We start from the raw sequence: 14,491 nt of genomic DNA on the forward strand, positions 1-14,491 counted from the left end.
GCTTTACAGTGAAATAAATATTTTAATTCTAACCTCATGGAAATCTGTGGATACGTAATTAGACAGAGAATCATTCGCCGAAGTAAATACCGTACACGTTTTTGAAAAAGGATCCAATACAAAAATAATTCAAATTCTTTGCGTAGTAACTAGACACCACGTCCACCACCACCACCACCACCACCATGCTTTATTTATTAATTTATTTAGAGTTATACATTATGGTACCTGTCACTCTATACTTCTTATCCAATCTGTCGCACTAAACACCTACAGATATTCTGCTCGTTCATAGAGTATCTTGTTCTAGTCACCAAGACGCACTCGAAATTCATTAACTTGTGCTGAGTTCTAAGCCAGAGACTTAACAATGTGATAAAGGCCACGGAGAACAGGCAGTAGAGGGCAGACGAGCTCTGTGTTACAAAGCCTGTACTGTCTACTGCTTTCACAAGACATTAATATCACTTACTGGCTGCCAAGTTATGGCTCTCAGACTAGTGAGAAAACGTAAACCAAGCTTAACCAAACGACGAAAGGAAATTATACAGACATGACCTTCAAACATCGTTCTTACAAATAACGTTAATGGACATTTAACAATGGTTAAATGGATGTTAAAACTATTTAATGACCATTGGTGGAAACAAGAGTGAGTAATTTAGACTGTTCAGACTGACAGCAAAACCTTATTTTCTTTATTTCTGAACAAAGGCTGTGTGTGGTGGATTCCTTTGATTCACTGATGTCTTTATAATTTTATTGTATAAAATCTCTGTGTAATCAAAATTCCCCCTTTGTTTATTTATTAATTTTTTTTCTTCTGCAGCTTAACCGACATCGCAGGAATCAGTCCCAGCACAACACCCTTCAGGGTGCACAGCAGGTGTGTGTACTTATTTCGTCACAGAAAAGAACCATCTGCTCTGACTTTGCACATCGAAAATATCAAACGTGGGGTTTTTTCACAATTTTTTTGTTTCCCACATAATTCCATATACGTCCCATGTGTTATTTCATAGTTTTGATGTCTTCAGTATTGTCCTACAATGTAGAAAATAGTCGCAATACAGAAACACCTACAGTATGAATGAGTAGAGTAGGGGTGTACAAACTTTTCACTAGTACTGTATTTATTTATTTGAAGGTAGTCGTTTTAGACATTTGAAATATCCTTTTTTTTTTACTTTCAATTGAACTCTATTCAAATCAAGGCAGTGTAAATGTATCACTGTGTGTGTGTGTGTGTGAGTGAAACTGGGCCGTAGTGAATAGTCTTGTGGTGAAAACACACTCTTAATCTTTTGAGTCTATTTGCTCTCAGTGGTGTGGTGGTATTGTGCACGTGTCCCAAGAGTACAGCTGTTAAAGCCACTTTTAAGGGACGAAAAGACGCCGATAGTGTTGTTGTTTTTTTTTGCCATAAACATTTTTTGTGCAAAATGGAAATGGCCTACAAACATTAGCGCCTGAGACACTGTAATATATGGAGGAGGATCATCGATACTGGTTGTTTAGTGGGTAAAATACGAGGACATTTTATCTAAAACCTGCCTGCTAAAGCCTGGATAAGACTCGACTCCAAATATAATCTACATTACAAATCTGATTAATTTAATTTTAAATTGTGTCAGCAGTAGAAAAGTATTTTGGTGATATCTACTGACTTGTAGTTATCTGTCTCACAGCTCCAGCCTGATTTGCATGGGGTTTATCTGAACAAAACCAAGATCTCCGAAGGAGGAAAGAAACTCAAGTACGTAAACCTGAACACATTTCATTCTTCTTTGTTTTTTCATTTTGAGAGGATATGTGTATATGTATGGACACGAGTATTTTACTAGGAAATACGCCACTCGTATTTTTCATACGAGCTCCATCCGGGACATGGAGAACCAAAACCATGACATAAATCTTTACATGTCACTCATGAGGAAATCGATGAATTGTTGTGATAAATTTGGGTACTTTTTGTTTGTGAATGTGTCAGTATAATAAAAAGAAAATCACATGCTGGCTTGAAGAGATGACGTTTATCTTCTCGTGTTGAAAAACTCGCATTTTTCATACGAAATACATCGCGGATCTGAGCGAAATATTTCAATAATATTGGCTGGCTTTTTTCGTGGTAGCCAGCCAATATTATTATTATTATTATTATTATTATTATTATTATTATTATTATTATTATACATACTCATTCCTTTCGGGTGTTCAACACGTCTTTCCCTTTCAAAATTCTCTCAAAATCTTCTGTATTTAACAAAGCAAACCTGGCGGCCATGTTTGTTTCCAAATTGTCACAGTCGCTCGCTAGCATGGAAGTTTTATGTCTCCGATGTGTGACGTCATGTTGTCTTGACAACCATAATCATAAACCATATTCAACACTCATTCTCCATTGGGTAGAGTGACGGAATACATGTAGGATAAGCGATATGATAACAATATTGCATGCTATCAAACCAAATGAATGAAACCTGTTAGAAGGGAATAGAACACGTGTTTTTATTCCATCACAAAAGTGTCCTGAATGTATAATAATTCCTGATATTTCACTCCGATGTCACTCACAGCGTTTTTCCGCTGACTAAATGGTGAACTGGTTCAGAATTAACATTCTTTTAATTAACTTGTGTATTTTTTTTTTGGGGGGGGGGGGGGTTGTGGATGCGTCCATATAATATAAATTATATTATATGGTGGTGTGAAGATATGAAGTTTATCTTCTCATGTTATGGTTTGCTTTGGTCACTCGTGCATATGTTCACCACTCGAAGATAAGCTTCATATCTTCACACCACCATGTTTATATATATATATATATATATATATATATATATATATATATATATATATATATATATATATATTTTTTTTTTTTTTAATATATCAGGCCTAGAAATTAATATATTTTTTCACCAGCCAGCCGGACTAGTTCCCTTCCAAAGTAACTCGCCAAACAGAAAATCAACTAGCCAAAATTTGTTCATGTATGAATTTTACTTCTGTCAAAAATAACACAAAAGAGAGTCATTACCACTGTTCATGACTAATGTGCATTTATTTCAAGACCCGAGTATTTTGATACTGTTGTTAAATACATAAATGAGAACAACACAGAGCACCATAATATAATATCAACAAATAATAATATATTGGAAAACTTGGCAACTTGGTGTATGAGTATTGAAAACAAATATACTTACTATCATGACTATAGCACCCAAAATATGTCCAACATTCTTTCTGTATTTAACCATTTATGAGAGAGAAAGCATTAGGAGCTTCATACTGACTAGGAATCAACTTGAAAAAATTTAATTATTCCATAAAAATCATATCGCAGCCGAGGCCTACCCTGCTCCCACGTTTGCTTATAAGTCCTTTGTCGTTTCTCCTTCTCGTACGCTTTATCGGCGGCCTTTTTCTCCTCTTCAGACCGAGGTCACTTTGTCCCCGTCTCTGGCGGTTTCTGTACACCTTTCAGAAAATTCCACATCGCAACGTAGCTTTGGCAGATGTAGATGTAAACAACAACAAAAACACATGTTTAAATTTGCGATAATGTGGCCACATCTGTTGAATTTGATAACGTGATTACTGCGATATTCAACGAGATGCGTTATATGCATGCGCAGTAGTGAAAAAACCGACAGCCTGACTCGTACACGGTGTGATTCGGAATTCTTCGGTATTTTCCATCCTTCCGATAAACACATCGATTAACACAGACACGGCACACGCTTAATATGTGGCGGCTTTAGTTGACGGTGTATCTGAATCTTTGCTTCATATATATTTTTTATTTTCAACTAGCCAGCCGGGCTGGCTAGTGACAGGAATTACCCACCAAATGACAAATTAAGTTGCCTCGGGCGACCAGACCACCGTGAATTTCGAGCCGTAAAAAATAATCAAGGACAGAAAAGTTGACTGAAGATAATATATAATATCATGTAATACATGTAACATAACATAAAATAATACAAACATGGCAAGATTTGAAATAAACATAAAATAAAGTACAGTAATATTGCCAATAGAGTTCTGTATGAATTGTCCTAGTTGTAATTATTACAGCAAATTTGATTTAACTTCACAATATGGCTTCCATTACTCTACAGCTTATGAAAAAAATAGCACTTGCTCCAGCAGTGTATTATTTTGCATTTTAATTTTTATGTCGAGCCCCAACAGTCTTTTAAAACGTAACGAAGCCACAAGGTACTAAACAGAGATCATGAAAATCGTAATGTGTGCATTGGATATAAGCCATTTTACTAGACTTTTAATTTGCTATTTTGACTTGACCTCAAAATGAATAAATTTGATGCACTCTCCTTTAAAGAAAATATGATAATGATTTAAAGCTGACGTATTACAACCTTCCCCCCCCCCATGCACCCTGAATATCTGAGAACGTCTCTTTAAAATGTTGGTTCGAACACCAAAGAAAAAAGATTTCTTGAATTTAAAAGGACAATACCATTAGTGTTTGTATTTAAGCATTTATACACTTCGCTCTGGATAAGGGCATCTGCTAAATGGTGTAAACATTATAAAAATAAACAAGTTAAACTCGACAGAATATTCAGATATAAATGCACAGTAATCCAGGCCAATGATATAATTTGAATTCCATCAAGTTCAAGACGAAGGTTAGTTAGTTTTCTTATGTATAAATGGACGCGAACTCAGGAGCACGAGTAGGATACGGACGTTCGTCAGAATTTTAACGAATATCAGATCTCTTATGTAAAGTCTGATGTGAATGATTTACGCACAGATCTGTTTGTATTCAGTTTGATAAACGAGGCCCGATGTTTTCTGTGTTTTTAAAGTGACTAAACTATAAAAGTTGTATTTGCAGTATGTATTTAAAGGGACTATACTATAGGCGTCTTTATTTATTTATTTATTAAATATTGTTCTCAAATGAGGGCGGCACGGTGGTGTAGTGGTTAGCGCTGTCGCCTCACAGCAAGAAGGTCCGGGTTTGAGCCCCGTGGCCGGCGAGGGCCTTTCTGTGTGGAGTTTGCATGTTCTCCCCATGTCCGCGTGGGTTTCCTCCGGGTGCTCCGGTTTCCCCCACAGTCCAAAGACATGCAGGTTAGGTTAACTGGTGACTCTAAATTGACCGTAGGTGTGAATGTGAGTGTGAATGGTTGTCTATGTGTCAGCCCTGTGATGACCTGGCGACTTGTCCAGGGTGTACCCCGCCTTTCGCCCGTGGTCAGCTGGGATAGGCTCCAGCTTGCCTGCGACCCTGTAGAACAGGATGAAGCGGCTGGAGATAATGAGATGAGATGTTCTCAAATGAAGGTGGTGCAGTGGTTAGCACTGTTGCCTCACAGCAAGAAGGTTCTAGGTTCGAGCCCAGCGGCCGACGGGGGCCTTTCTGTCTAGAGTTTGCATGTTCTCCCCGTATTATTCTTTTTATATGTCGTCTGTGAAATGATTCCATTCTTTGTTTCACAGTGAGGCCTGATTATTAATCAATTCCTCTACAGGAAAAACTGGACATTAGCCTGGGTTGTCATTTCATCAAATGAGCTCCATTTCTACAAGGAGAGCAAACAAGAAGCCATGGCCAGTTTGGTAAGGTATCTGCATCATGACGTACGCACGCATTTGATCAGCAAATGTTTACACACCTATACCTAGAGCATCACTGCCGCACTCAGTAGATACAATACAAAGTGAACTTTTAACAACCTTGATGAAGAAAAGTGGAATAATTCAGATTTAAAGCGCATGTTCGGGTGTGTGTTTTGTGTTTCAGTCCTCAGACTGCAGCTATAAGTGTTGCCAGAAAGCTTGTCTCTTCATATAGGTCGAAAATTTGTAATGGATGTTGGATAAAATGGATGATTTAAAACAGAACCCACTCTGTTCACCCACATGGAATCTCTCACCCACAGTCACTGTTCTGTTCACATTACCTTACTGGCTCTGGTACTGAGAATTCACTTCTATTTACCTTATTCTCGATGAGCTATTGGAAAAAACGAGCGAGGCTAAACCTTCCTCATCGCCATGCTATACTTACACTACTGATGCTGGAGGGGAAGAGAAAGAGAGAAAAAAACAACAGAAAAGAGCATTAAAAATAAAACACGGAGGTTACAGATGGTCACATTAAGGTCGCATTCTTTAATTCAGACTTTAATTCAGACACAGCCATCTAATGTTCCACTATCACACCAGTTCAGTGCCAGGATTTTTCTTCTTTTATCACCAGCCTCCATCTGACGTGGCCCAAATGCAATCATAAACCATTTATTATTTGCTGTTCAGGTATTTTCATTATTGTTATCCACAGAAACCAGGAATTAAACCAGAAGCGGTGGATCTCTGTGGCGCCCTTGTAGAATGGACAACGGAGAAGTCGAGTCGGAAGAACGTGTTTCAGGTTGGAAACTTTCCGTTACACTACTTTAGAAAAAAAATGGAGAGATGGCAGGGCTTCTTTTGAGGGCAATTAAATGTAATCACTATACACTGATCAGCCATAACATTCTCACCACTGACAGGTGACGTGAATAACATTGATGAGAAGAAGCCGCCAAGAAGCTTTTATTTGTCACATGGACACTTAAGCACACAGCGAAATGTAACCTCTGCATTTAACCCATCTGAAGCAGTGAACACACACGAGTGAGCAGTGAGCACACAATTACATACGCAGAACAGTGGGCAGCTATGCTCCAGCACCTGGGGAGCAGTTGTGGGTTAGGTGCCTTGCTCAGGAGTACTTCAGCCCAACCTCAGGCCAAGGCTGCCCCATGTTAACCTAACCACATGTCTTTGGACTGTGGGGGAAACCAGAGCACCTGGAGGAAACCCATGCAGACACGTGGAGAACATGCAAACTCCACATAGAAAGGTCCCTGTTGGCTGCTGAGCTCAAATCCAGAACCTTCTTGCTGTGAGGCAACAGTGCTAACCACTACACCACCGTGGTCACCATGATCCCATTACAATGGCACTTGTCAAGGGGTGGGATATATTAGAACAGTCAGTTCTTGAAGTTGATGTGTTGGAAGCAGGAAAAATGGGCAAGTGTTCTGGTTCATTGATTGGCATGGGGCATGAAGGATAGCCCATATGGTCCAATCCCACAGAAGAGCTCCTGTAGCACAAACTGAGTGATCAGAATGTTATGGCTGATCGGTGTATGATAATGTATTAGTCCAAGCATATTAATATACACCTTGCATCTGGACTATTGTAAGAAACCTGCTGTTAAGGAAACTTCATCGATACCTTCTGACCAATCAGGACTGAGAATCCAACAGTCCTGTGGTGTAATTTAAGATGAAAAACAGATGGTGTTTTCCTTATTACACCTGGCAAACCACTTAATCAGCAGACAAACAGATTTATTAAGCTGGAGACTCAGAGGACAAATATATAGACTTCTGTGTACACAACCGAGTGAACTTCATTATCTAGTCTAAGCTTGTTCCAGAGATTATATCCAGGGTGTTAAGCGTGCACTGACACAGCATTCAAGCACCATTCAAACGGAGCTAATCTTTGGGCGAGTGTTTGAAGGAAAAGCGGAATATTTATCAATGCATGGACAGATGCGCTACAGCACATAACGAAGCAAAAGGAAAATGAAACACGGATTCTTGATCTCATCTCATCTCATCATAGCCAAGCTCTTCGCTACTCACCAAAAATCTGTTTTTCCATACGAGATTAAAAAGGCATTAAACTGTAAGCTTAAGTAATCCGAAACTTGATATACAGAAACAAGTGCTTGTAACGATATTAGCAAGCCATTTTGTGGTCTGATAGCGGCGTCAATCAACTGGTGTGGATTAGAAAGGAGTGTGGAAACTTCTAGTCAGCTTAGAGGACAATTAAGATTCCTGTCAGATGAAATACAGTTCAGATTTAGGATAAGTTCCTTTTTCATGATCACTTTTTAAGCGCTCAGGGATGCGTTTTAGGTCCTTTCACTGTTTTAGATATTCTCATTTCGTGGTCTGGACTCCATTTTTATTCCACTGCTTTTTCAAGGATTACGTTCTAATAGCGTTCCTTATTAAACTTTAATATTCGGCTTGATGAATTTGTCACTTTGTAAACGGCACATCAAAAACGCCCTGAAATTAGAAAGCATCAGCTTGCAAACTTGTCATAAATTATACGTATGACAAGGACTGGTCGAGATATTGAATCTGCACGGGGTGCAAACCGACAATATACTCGCAACTGGGAACTGAAATATGAACCCAAGTGTTAAAGTCAGCAGCCCCATGTGTTCAGCTAGGAAGACTTTCACCACAATTGCTTTTTGCGATCCAACCCATGCAGGTTTAATGGATAAATCCGAGGTCGAACCACATTCAGGTATCACTTTCAAAGTCTTGTCAAAAACCCAACGCGTTTTCCTACATGGACATCAGTAACACTAGACGTCGAAGCAACAGCACACTTTTCCAACAGGAAGGCTTCTCCTACCACTGAAACAACACAGCAGCTGGTATTAAGGTTAACGCCTGCCTTTACACGGATCGTATGACTCATCATTTCAAAACACAACATTCTATCTGGATGTCAATGCTGAAAAAATCCTTCAAACACACCATAAAAAGTTGTTCGATTCACAGTTTAACTCTTGAGCGCCTGCTTGCATTCCAAGATGGTACAGGTATTTTGACAAATTTGATGAACTGCCCGAAAGCAACACCTTCTTTCCACTGAGAAATGCGCATCCTGAAAATGATATCAGTTGGCGCGGAAACAACACTGTTTAGAAATTCAGATCTGATGGAATTCAGGAAAAAAAAGAATGTTGTTTTTGTCTCTTAGCATCAGATACAATAGCAGCGTTTTAATATGTGTGGTGTCCTGGGAAGATCCATAATCCTTCTACTGGCTTTTGGTAGTGTGATGACACAGGAACACGGTGGACAATTTAAGACTCGGTATCTGATTACAAATTGAACTGATTCAACAGCAGCTTGGTCAAAGCCTTATTATTCACTGCACAAGTAAACCACAATGTTTTAGACACCTTTAGGTGAACTTGCGTGCACAGGCTTACTGCTACACGTCTTCAACTGGCTGCTTACCGAACATGAGCTTTCTATGTTGATATTTAATTAGTGTCTTAACAAAATAATTTCCATGTGATTGGATGTTTTCTTGATTAAAGATGTCAGAATAAGTTATCAGCTGGAAAAAAAAAAAACTTTCATCTCTTTTGGTCAAAACCAATTTTCAGTCAATTTTGACTGTCAAAACCACCACACATGGCTTTTCAATGGAATAAAAACACATATTCTATTCCCTTCTAGCAGGTTTCATTCATTTGGTTTTATAGCATCCAATATTGTTAGCATATCGCTTATCCTACGTGTATTACATCACTCTACCCAGTGAAGATTGCATGGTTATCAAAACAACACGACGTGACACGTCAGCTGATGTGAATATCCAATGAGAAACTTTTCTGCTGCACATGCACAGAAGCATTTCTTTGTCTGCCGGGAAAGAGAAAGACGCGTTGAACATCCGAAAAGCTCCCAAAACTTCATGAGATATTCTTCATGTATATTTACAAGAGAAAAACATACAAAAGGACATCAAAAAACTGGAAAAGAGACACATCGGAGATGTAAAAGTGACTGACAATTTGTAAACAAATATGGCCGCCAGGTTCGCTTTGTTAAAAGCGGAAGATTTTGAGAGAATTTTGGCTGCCAGGACGCTCCATTGTATGTAGTTGTTGATGTTGGTTTTAAAAGTAACTAAGTAAATTACACAGGGAAATGAATACTTAAGTATAAGTGAAAAATACTGTAGCAAGCATGCAGCATGGAAGAAGAGTCTGGAGACAGAAATCCTAATTTATTGGTCTTTAGCCTGTGCTACTTGCTCTCGATAGCACTGGCTTGACTGCTTTATTAGCATTCGCTAACACTGCTGATGAATGCTACACCGGCTGGAAGGTGACTGTACTGCTGCACTAACAGCACCGAGTCACGGGTTAAGCTAGCGTTGGCCTTCACTAACACTACTGCTGAATGCTACACCAGCTGGAAAGTGACTGCACTGCTGCACTAACAGCACCAACTCACGGGTAAGCTAGCGTTGACCTTCGAGAATGCTGGTATGTATAATAATAATATTATTGGCTGGCTTTTTCATGGTATATTAGATATATTCCATTCAGCTAGCATGATATTGAACGAGTCAAAGACGAGAAAAGTTTCAGAAATGCTGATTTTTTTGGGGGGGACTTGCGCATGTGTGTTGATGAATTACTTGCAAATATCTGCCCACAAAACTCCATAAAAGTTCAAGAGCACAGACGTATGAAACAGTGAGTATGAAACAATCAATCAGGGTAAAAGCTGGAAAACAGAAGTGGAAGTTATTTTTGACTCACTGCTGTGCCAATAAACTTAGCTACCTCCACCAACTTTGTTGGAGGAGGTTATATTTTTGCATCCATTTGTTTGTTTGTTCCCAATGCAACTCAAAAAGTAGTGAACGGATTTGGATGAAATTTGGAGGAAAGGTGAGCCATGGGCCAAGGAACAATTGATTAGATTTTGTTGGAAATCCGGATATGTACAGTATGTGGATCCAGGATATTTTTAATTTGTTCCCAATGTTACTCAAAAAGTAGGGAACGGATTTGGATGAAATTTGGTGTCTAGCTTTAGTATTATCCTAGGTTCATGTAATTTGATTTTGATGTTGATAATATGTGGCTTGGTGGAGGTATGCACTCTACCATGTGCTCTTCTAGTTTATAACATATAGGTGATACATACATCTTCCAATGCACAAACTTGGACACATCATCAGTGTTGTATCCTGGCTTCATCAGGTGTTTCGGGTCTTATAACAGACACCCTCAGCCAGGTGACCCGACCGGGGTTGATCAATCCCCAGTCTGTGTCCAAGTGGCATACTACGACCCCGACTTGTCACCCCTCTTCAGCCAGAACCATCTGGATGCCTTTTCTGCCACCTCCACGTTATTGTTAATGGCCCTTCTCTTGCTTTGACCCATGATCCCCAGGATTCCATAGGCCTTGCTGAGGGAATGGCCTGCAAACCCCCGACAGCCCACCTCCACTGGCATGCACCTGGTCCTCCACCCATTCCTGTGGCAGTCCTCCATAAGCTCCTGATATTTTGCCCTCTTCCTCTCCTGTGCCTCTTCCATCCTCTCTTCCCAGGGCACGGTCAGCTCCAAGAGGATCAGCTGTCTCGTGACATTTGACACCAAGATCATGTCTGGTCTCAGCATGGTCTGGGTGATATGAGCTGGAATCTTCAGCTGCCTTTCTATGTTGACTGACATCACCCAGTCTCGTGCTGTGGAAAGCAGACCTCCTGGGCAGTTCTTGGGTCTGTTCTTAAGCTGCTCTCCTGCCTTCACAAACTGGATAGTTCTGGCTGTGGTATTGGTACGCCTGCCATCACTGATCCCCTTGCTGATTGCCTCGGCGTTGGATTTGAGGACCTGGTTGTGTCTCCAATGATAGCGACCTTCTCCCAGTGCCTTGGCGCAGCTACTTAGGATGTGCTCAAGGGTCCCGGTTTTAGAGCAAAGTGGACAAGCTGGTGTTTCAACCTTGCCCCATTTGAACAGGTTGGAAGGGCTGGGGAGGACATTGTAAACCCCCTGGAAAAGAAACTTAATCCTCTGGATGTTCCACTTCCAGATGTCCTGCCAGGTGACATTCCGCTCCACCGCCTGTTCCCACCTCATCCAGGCACCCTGCTGTCTCATTGCCATGGCACTAGTCATTCTTTCTTCCTCCACTGCGGTGCGCACCTCTTCCTGAACCAACATTCGCTTCTCTTTCTCACTGGTGGTGTTAAATCAGGTCAATGGAAAACATCCAAGCCCAGCTCTGCCACGAGCCACGCTCACAAAAAGGACCTTCTGCTGTAGGCGAGCTTCTGCCTGCTGCACTGCGTCACCTGCCTTCCACTTCCTCCCTGTCTTTACAACAATCTCTGCCCCAGTTACTTTGCTGTCTCCTGATCTGGTGTACTGCAGATGTTCTCTCGCTCGAGCCACGATGAACTCCTCCCTGATTGAGCTGAAAGGGAGCCTGACCTTATTGGTGTTCCCGTGCAGAGCAATGCTGCACAGGCTGCGTGGCAAACCTAGCCACCTGTGGAGATAGCTGCTCACCCTGCACTCAAATCCCTCTACTGTAGTCATAGGTACCTCATAGGTGAGCAAGGGCCAGAGGATTCTTGGGAGGATCCTGTGCTGGTAGACCCATGCCTTGAATCGCCCAGGGAGACCAGACTTGTCTACCACCTTCAACCATCCCTCCAGGTTGGCGTTGGTTGCCTTGATGATTCCATACATCCTTCAGGCTACAGTTGAAGACTTTCCCGAGGCTTTTCACTGTTTTGCCGTAACCGACGGAATTTGGTCTTCTCCTCAGCTTATGCAGTATTGAACCGTAGGCGTTGGTGAGATCCAACCACGGTACCACCAGGTCCCCTCTGCCCTCTCTTGCCTCCCTGATGAGCTGAATCACCACACCTGTGTGCTCTAGGCAGCCCGCAACACCTGGTATGCCTCCCTTCTGTACCGAGGTGTCAATGTAATTGTTGTTCAGCAGGAAGTTGGTGAGTCTCTTGGCCAGCATGCTGAAGAAGATCTTACTCTCTACACTGAGCAGAGAGATGATCCAAAACTGATCAACCTTCTCAGATGTCTCTTCTTTCAGAATAAACACTCCTTTCGCATATCTCCATGACTGGGTGATCTTTCCTGTTCTCCAGATCACTTTCAAGGCCCTCCAAAGCCGGTGTAGTAACTTTGGGCAGTTCTTGTAGACCTTGTAAGGCACTCCACTTGGGCCTGGTGCAGAACTGGCTCTTGCTCTCCTCACCACTTCCTCCACTTCTTTTAGGCTGGGCTCCTTCAGGTTGAAGTTTGCTGTTGGCTCTGGTGGAGTTATGAGAGCCTCACACATTCCCAGGGGTTGGTCTCTCCTGCTATCACTGTAGGTGTTCTTAAGGTGGTCATTAATGGCTTCTCTCGAGCAGGTAAGACGGTCAGTCCTCTTCTGACCTAGAAGTTCCTTGGTCAGCTTGAAGGGGTTGGCCAGGAATGCAGCTCTCCTCCTTGCCCTCTCCCTACACCTCCTCCTGTGGTTTCCTCCACAAGGTCAGCATGGGCTTACTGTGCGGGCTTGGCCTCCTTCATCCCAAATCGCTCGGCTGCTATGTTAACTATGATTGTGGCCATAGTAGTCAGCCGGTGGTCTACATCCCCCTTAGCCATCCCGTCCAGGATCTGGTCAACATCCCCATTGAACTGATGCCACTCGGTTGTCTTTGAGGACTGGGGCCACTGGATCCTTGAGTAGGCTGTTGGAGTGTCATTGTAGACAGCTGGTGCAGGTACTGCTTGGTGGCTCTGACGGTTCTGTTCATCTCTGGCAGCTGATGGTAGTTGGTGGCTCTGGGTACTACTTGCCATTGGGTTAGCCAGTAGGGTGCTGGCAGTAGGCGTGACTGACACTGGGAGGCTCTGGGCACTGTGGTTTGCCTCTGGGCCTAGCTCCTCTGTCGTCTCACCAGAAGATGTTTCTGTGCGCTGTGTTGCCACTACCCCTGTTGTGCACCCCTTCCTGGCCTGATGTATCTTCAAGCCCTTGATGTTCTTACAGGCCTTGCCGCAGGTGCATAGTACTTGCGATGTCATTTGTCCATTGTCCTGTATCGTTAACCTTGGGTCCGTCCGGTTGGGGTGCTCATCCCCCCCCCCCCCAGGCACCCCCGGGGGTCTTTCTCCTTTGTGGTTTTCGTAGCAAGATTTGGGTTCTTCCTTTAGAAGATGCGGTTCGGGCTGCCAACCCTCTCCACCCCGATTGCTGTCTCTCCGGCTGTCCTCTGTCTCTCCAGATGTCACTGCTTTATTTGCAGTTGTCAACCAGTCTCTTCCTGGTTGTCACTGGTTATACCAGACCGTTGCGGTGATATATACATCTTCCAATGCACAAATTTGGACACATCATCAGTGTTGTATTAATATTAATAATAAAAATCAGGCATTAAATCTTCCATCAGTTGAGACATTTGTTTACGGTTTACACCTATGTGCAAACAGACTGGCTTGTCCTCCATTAAACGCCACCATTTCTATTGTTATAACTGACTGATTGATTAGTTTTATTTCTCTTAAGTTATGAGCTTGTGCTGGCTCGCTTTCTTTATCTTTTATATTCTTTAATTAATGCCAGTTAAATAAAACAACAGGTCTTCACTAAATGTTCTCAATGGTATTCTTAGCCCCAGATCTCACATTCACCTAGTGAACTAGCATGAGGATGTGTTTTTGATAGAGGCACCAAAGCTCTTATAGAAGTTCCTGTAAATAAGGGAGTCTGCTAAATGCTTGTAAACATAATAAAAATACCTGGACACATATAAAAGTGCAACAATCTAGGCAAATTATATAATTTCAATTTGATCAAGTTGA

The 14,491-nt window shown here is 41.7% G+C and overlaps 1 protein-coding gene across 1 annotated transcript in view; it reads left to right on the forward strand.

The window, feature by feature from the left end:
* arhgap15 (Rho GTPase activating protein 15) overlaps positions 1 to 14,491 on the forward strand; it is a 108,526-nt gene that overhangs the window by 38,417 nt on the left and 55,618 nt on the right. The window contains exons 3-6 of the mRNA XM_060929240.1: positions 830 to 886; positions 1,689 to 1,756; positions 5,514 to 5,601; positions 6,326 to 6,415. Coding sequence (XP_060785223.1) covers positions 830 to 886; positions 1,689 to 1,756; positions 5,514 to 5,601; positions 6,326 to 6,415 — 303 coding nt within the window. The remainder of the gene's footprint in view (positions 1 to 829; positions 887 to 1,688; positions 1,757 to 5,513; positions 5,602 to 6,325; positions 6,416 to 14,491) is intronic.

Source organism: Neoarius graeffei, chromosome 9 (assembly GCF_027579695.1).
Source record: "Neoarius graeffei isolate fNeoGra1 chromosome 9, fNeoGra1.pri, whole genome shotgun sequence".
NCBI lineage: Eukaryota > Metazoa > Chordata > Actinopteri > Siluriformes > Ariidae > Neoarius > Neoarius graeffei.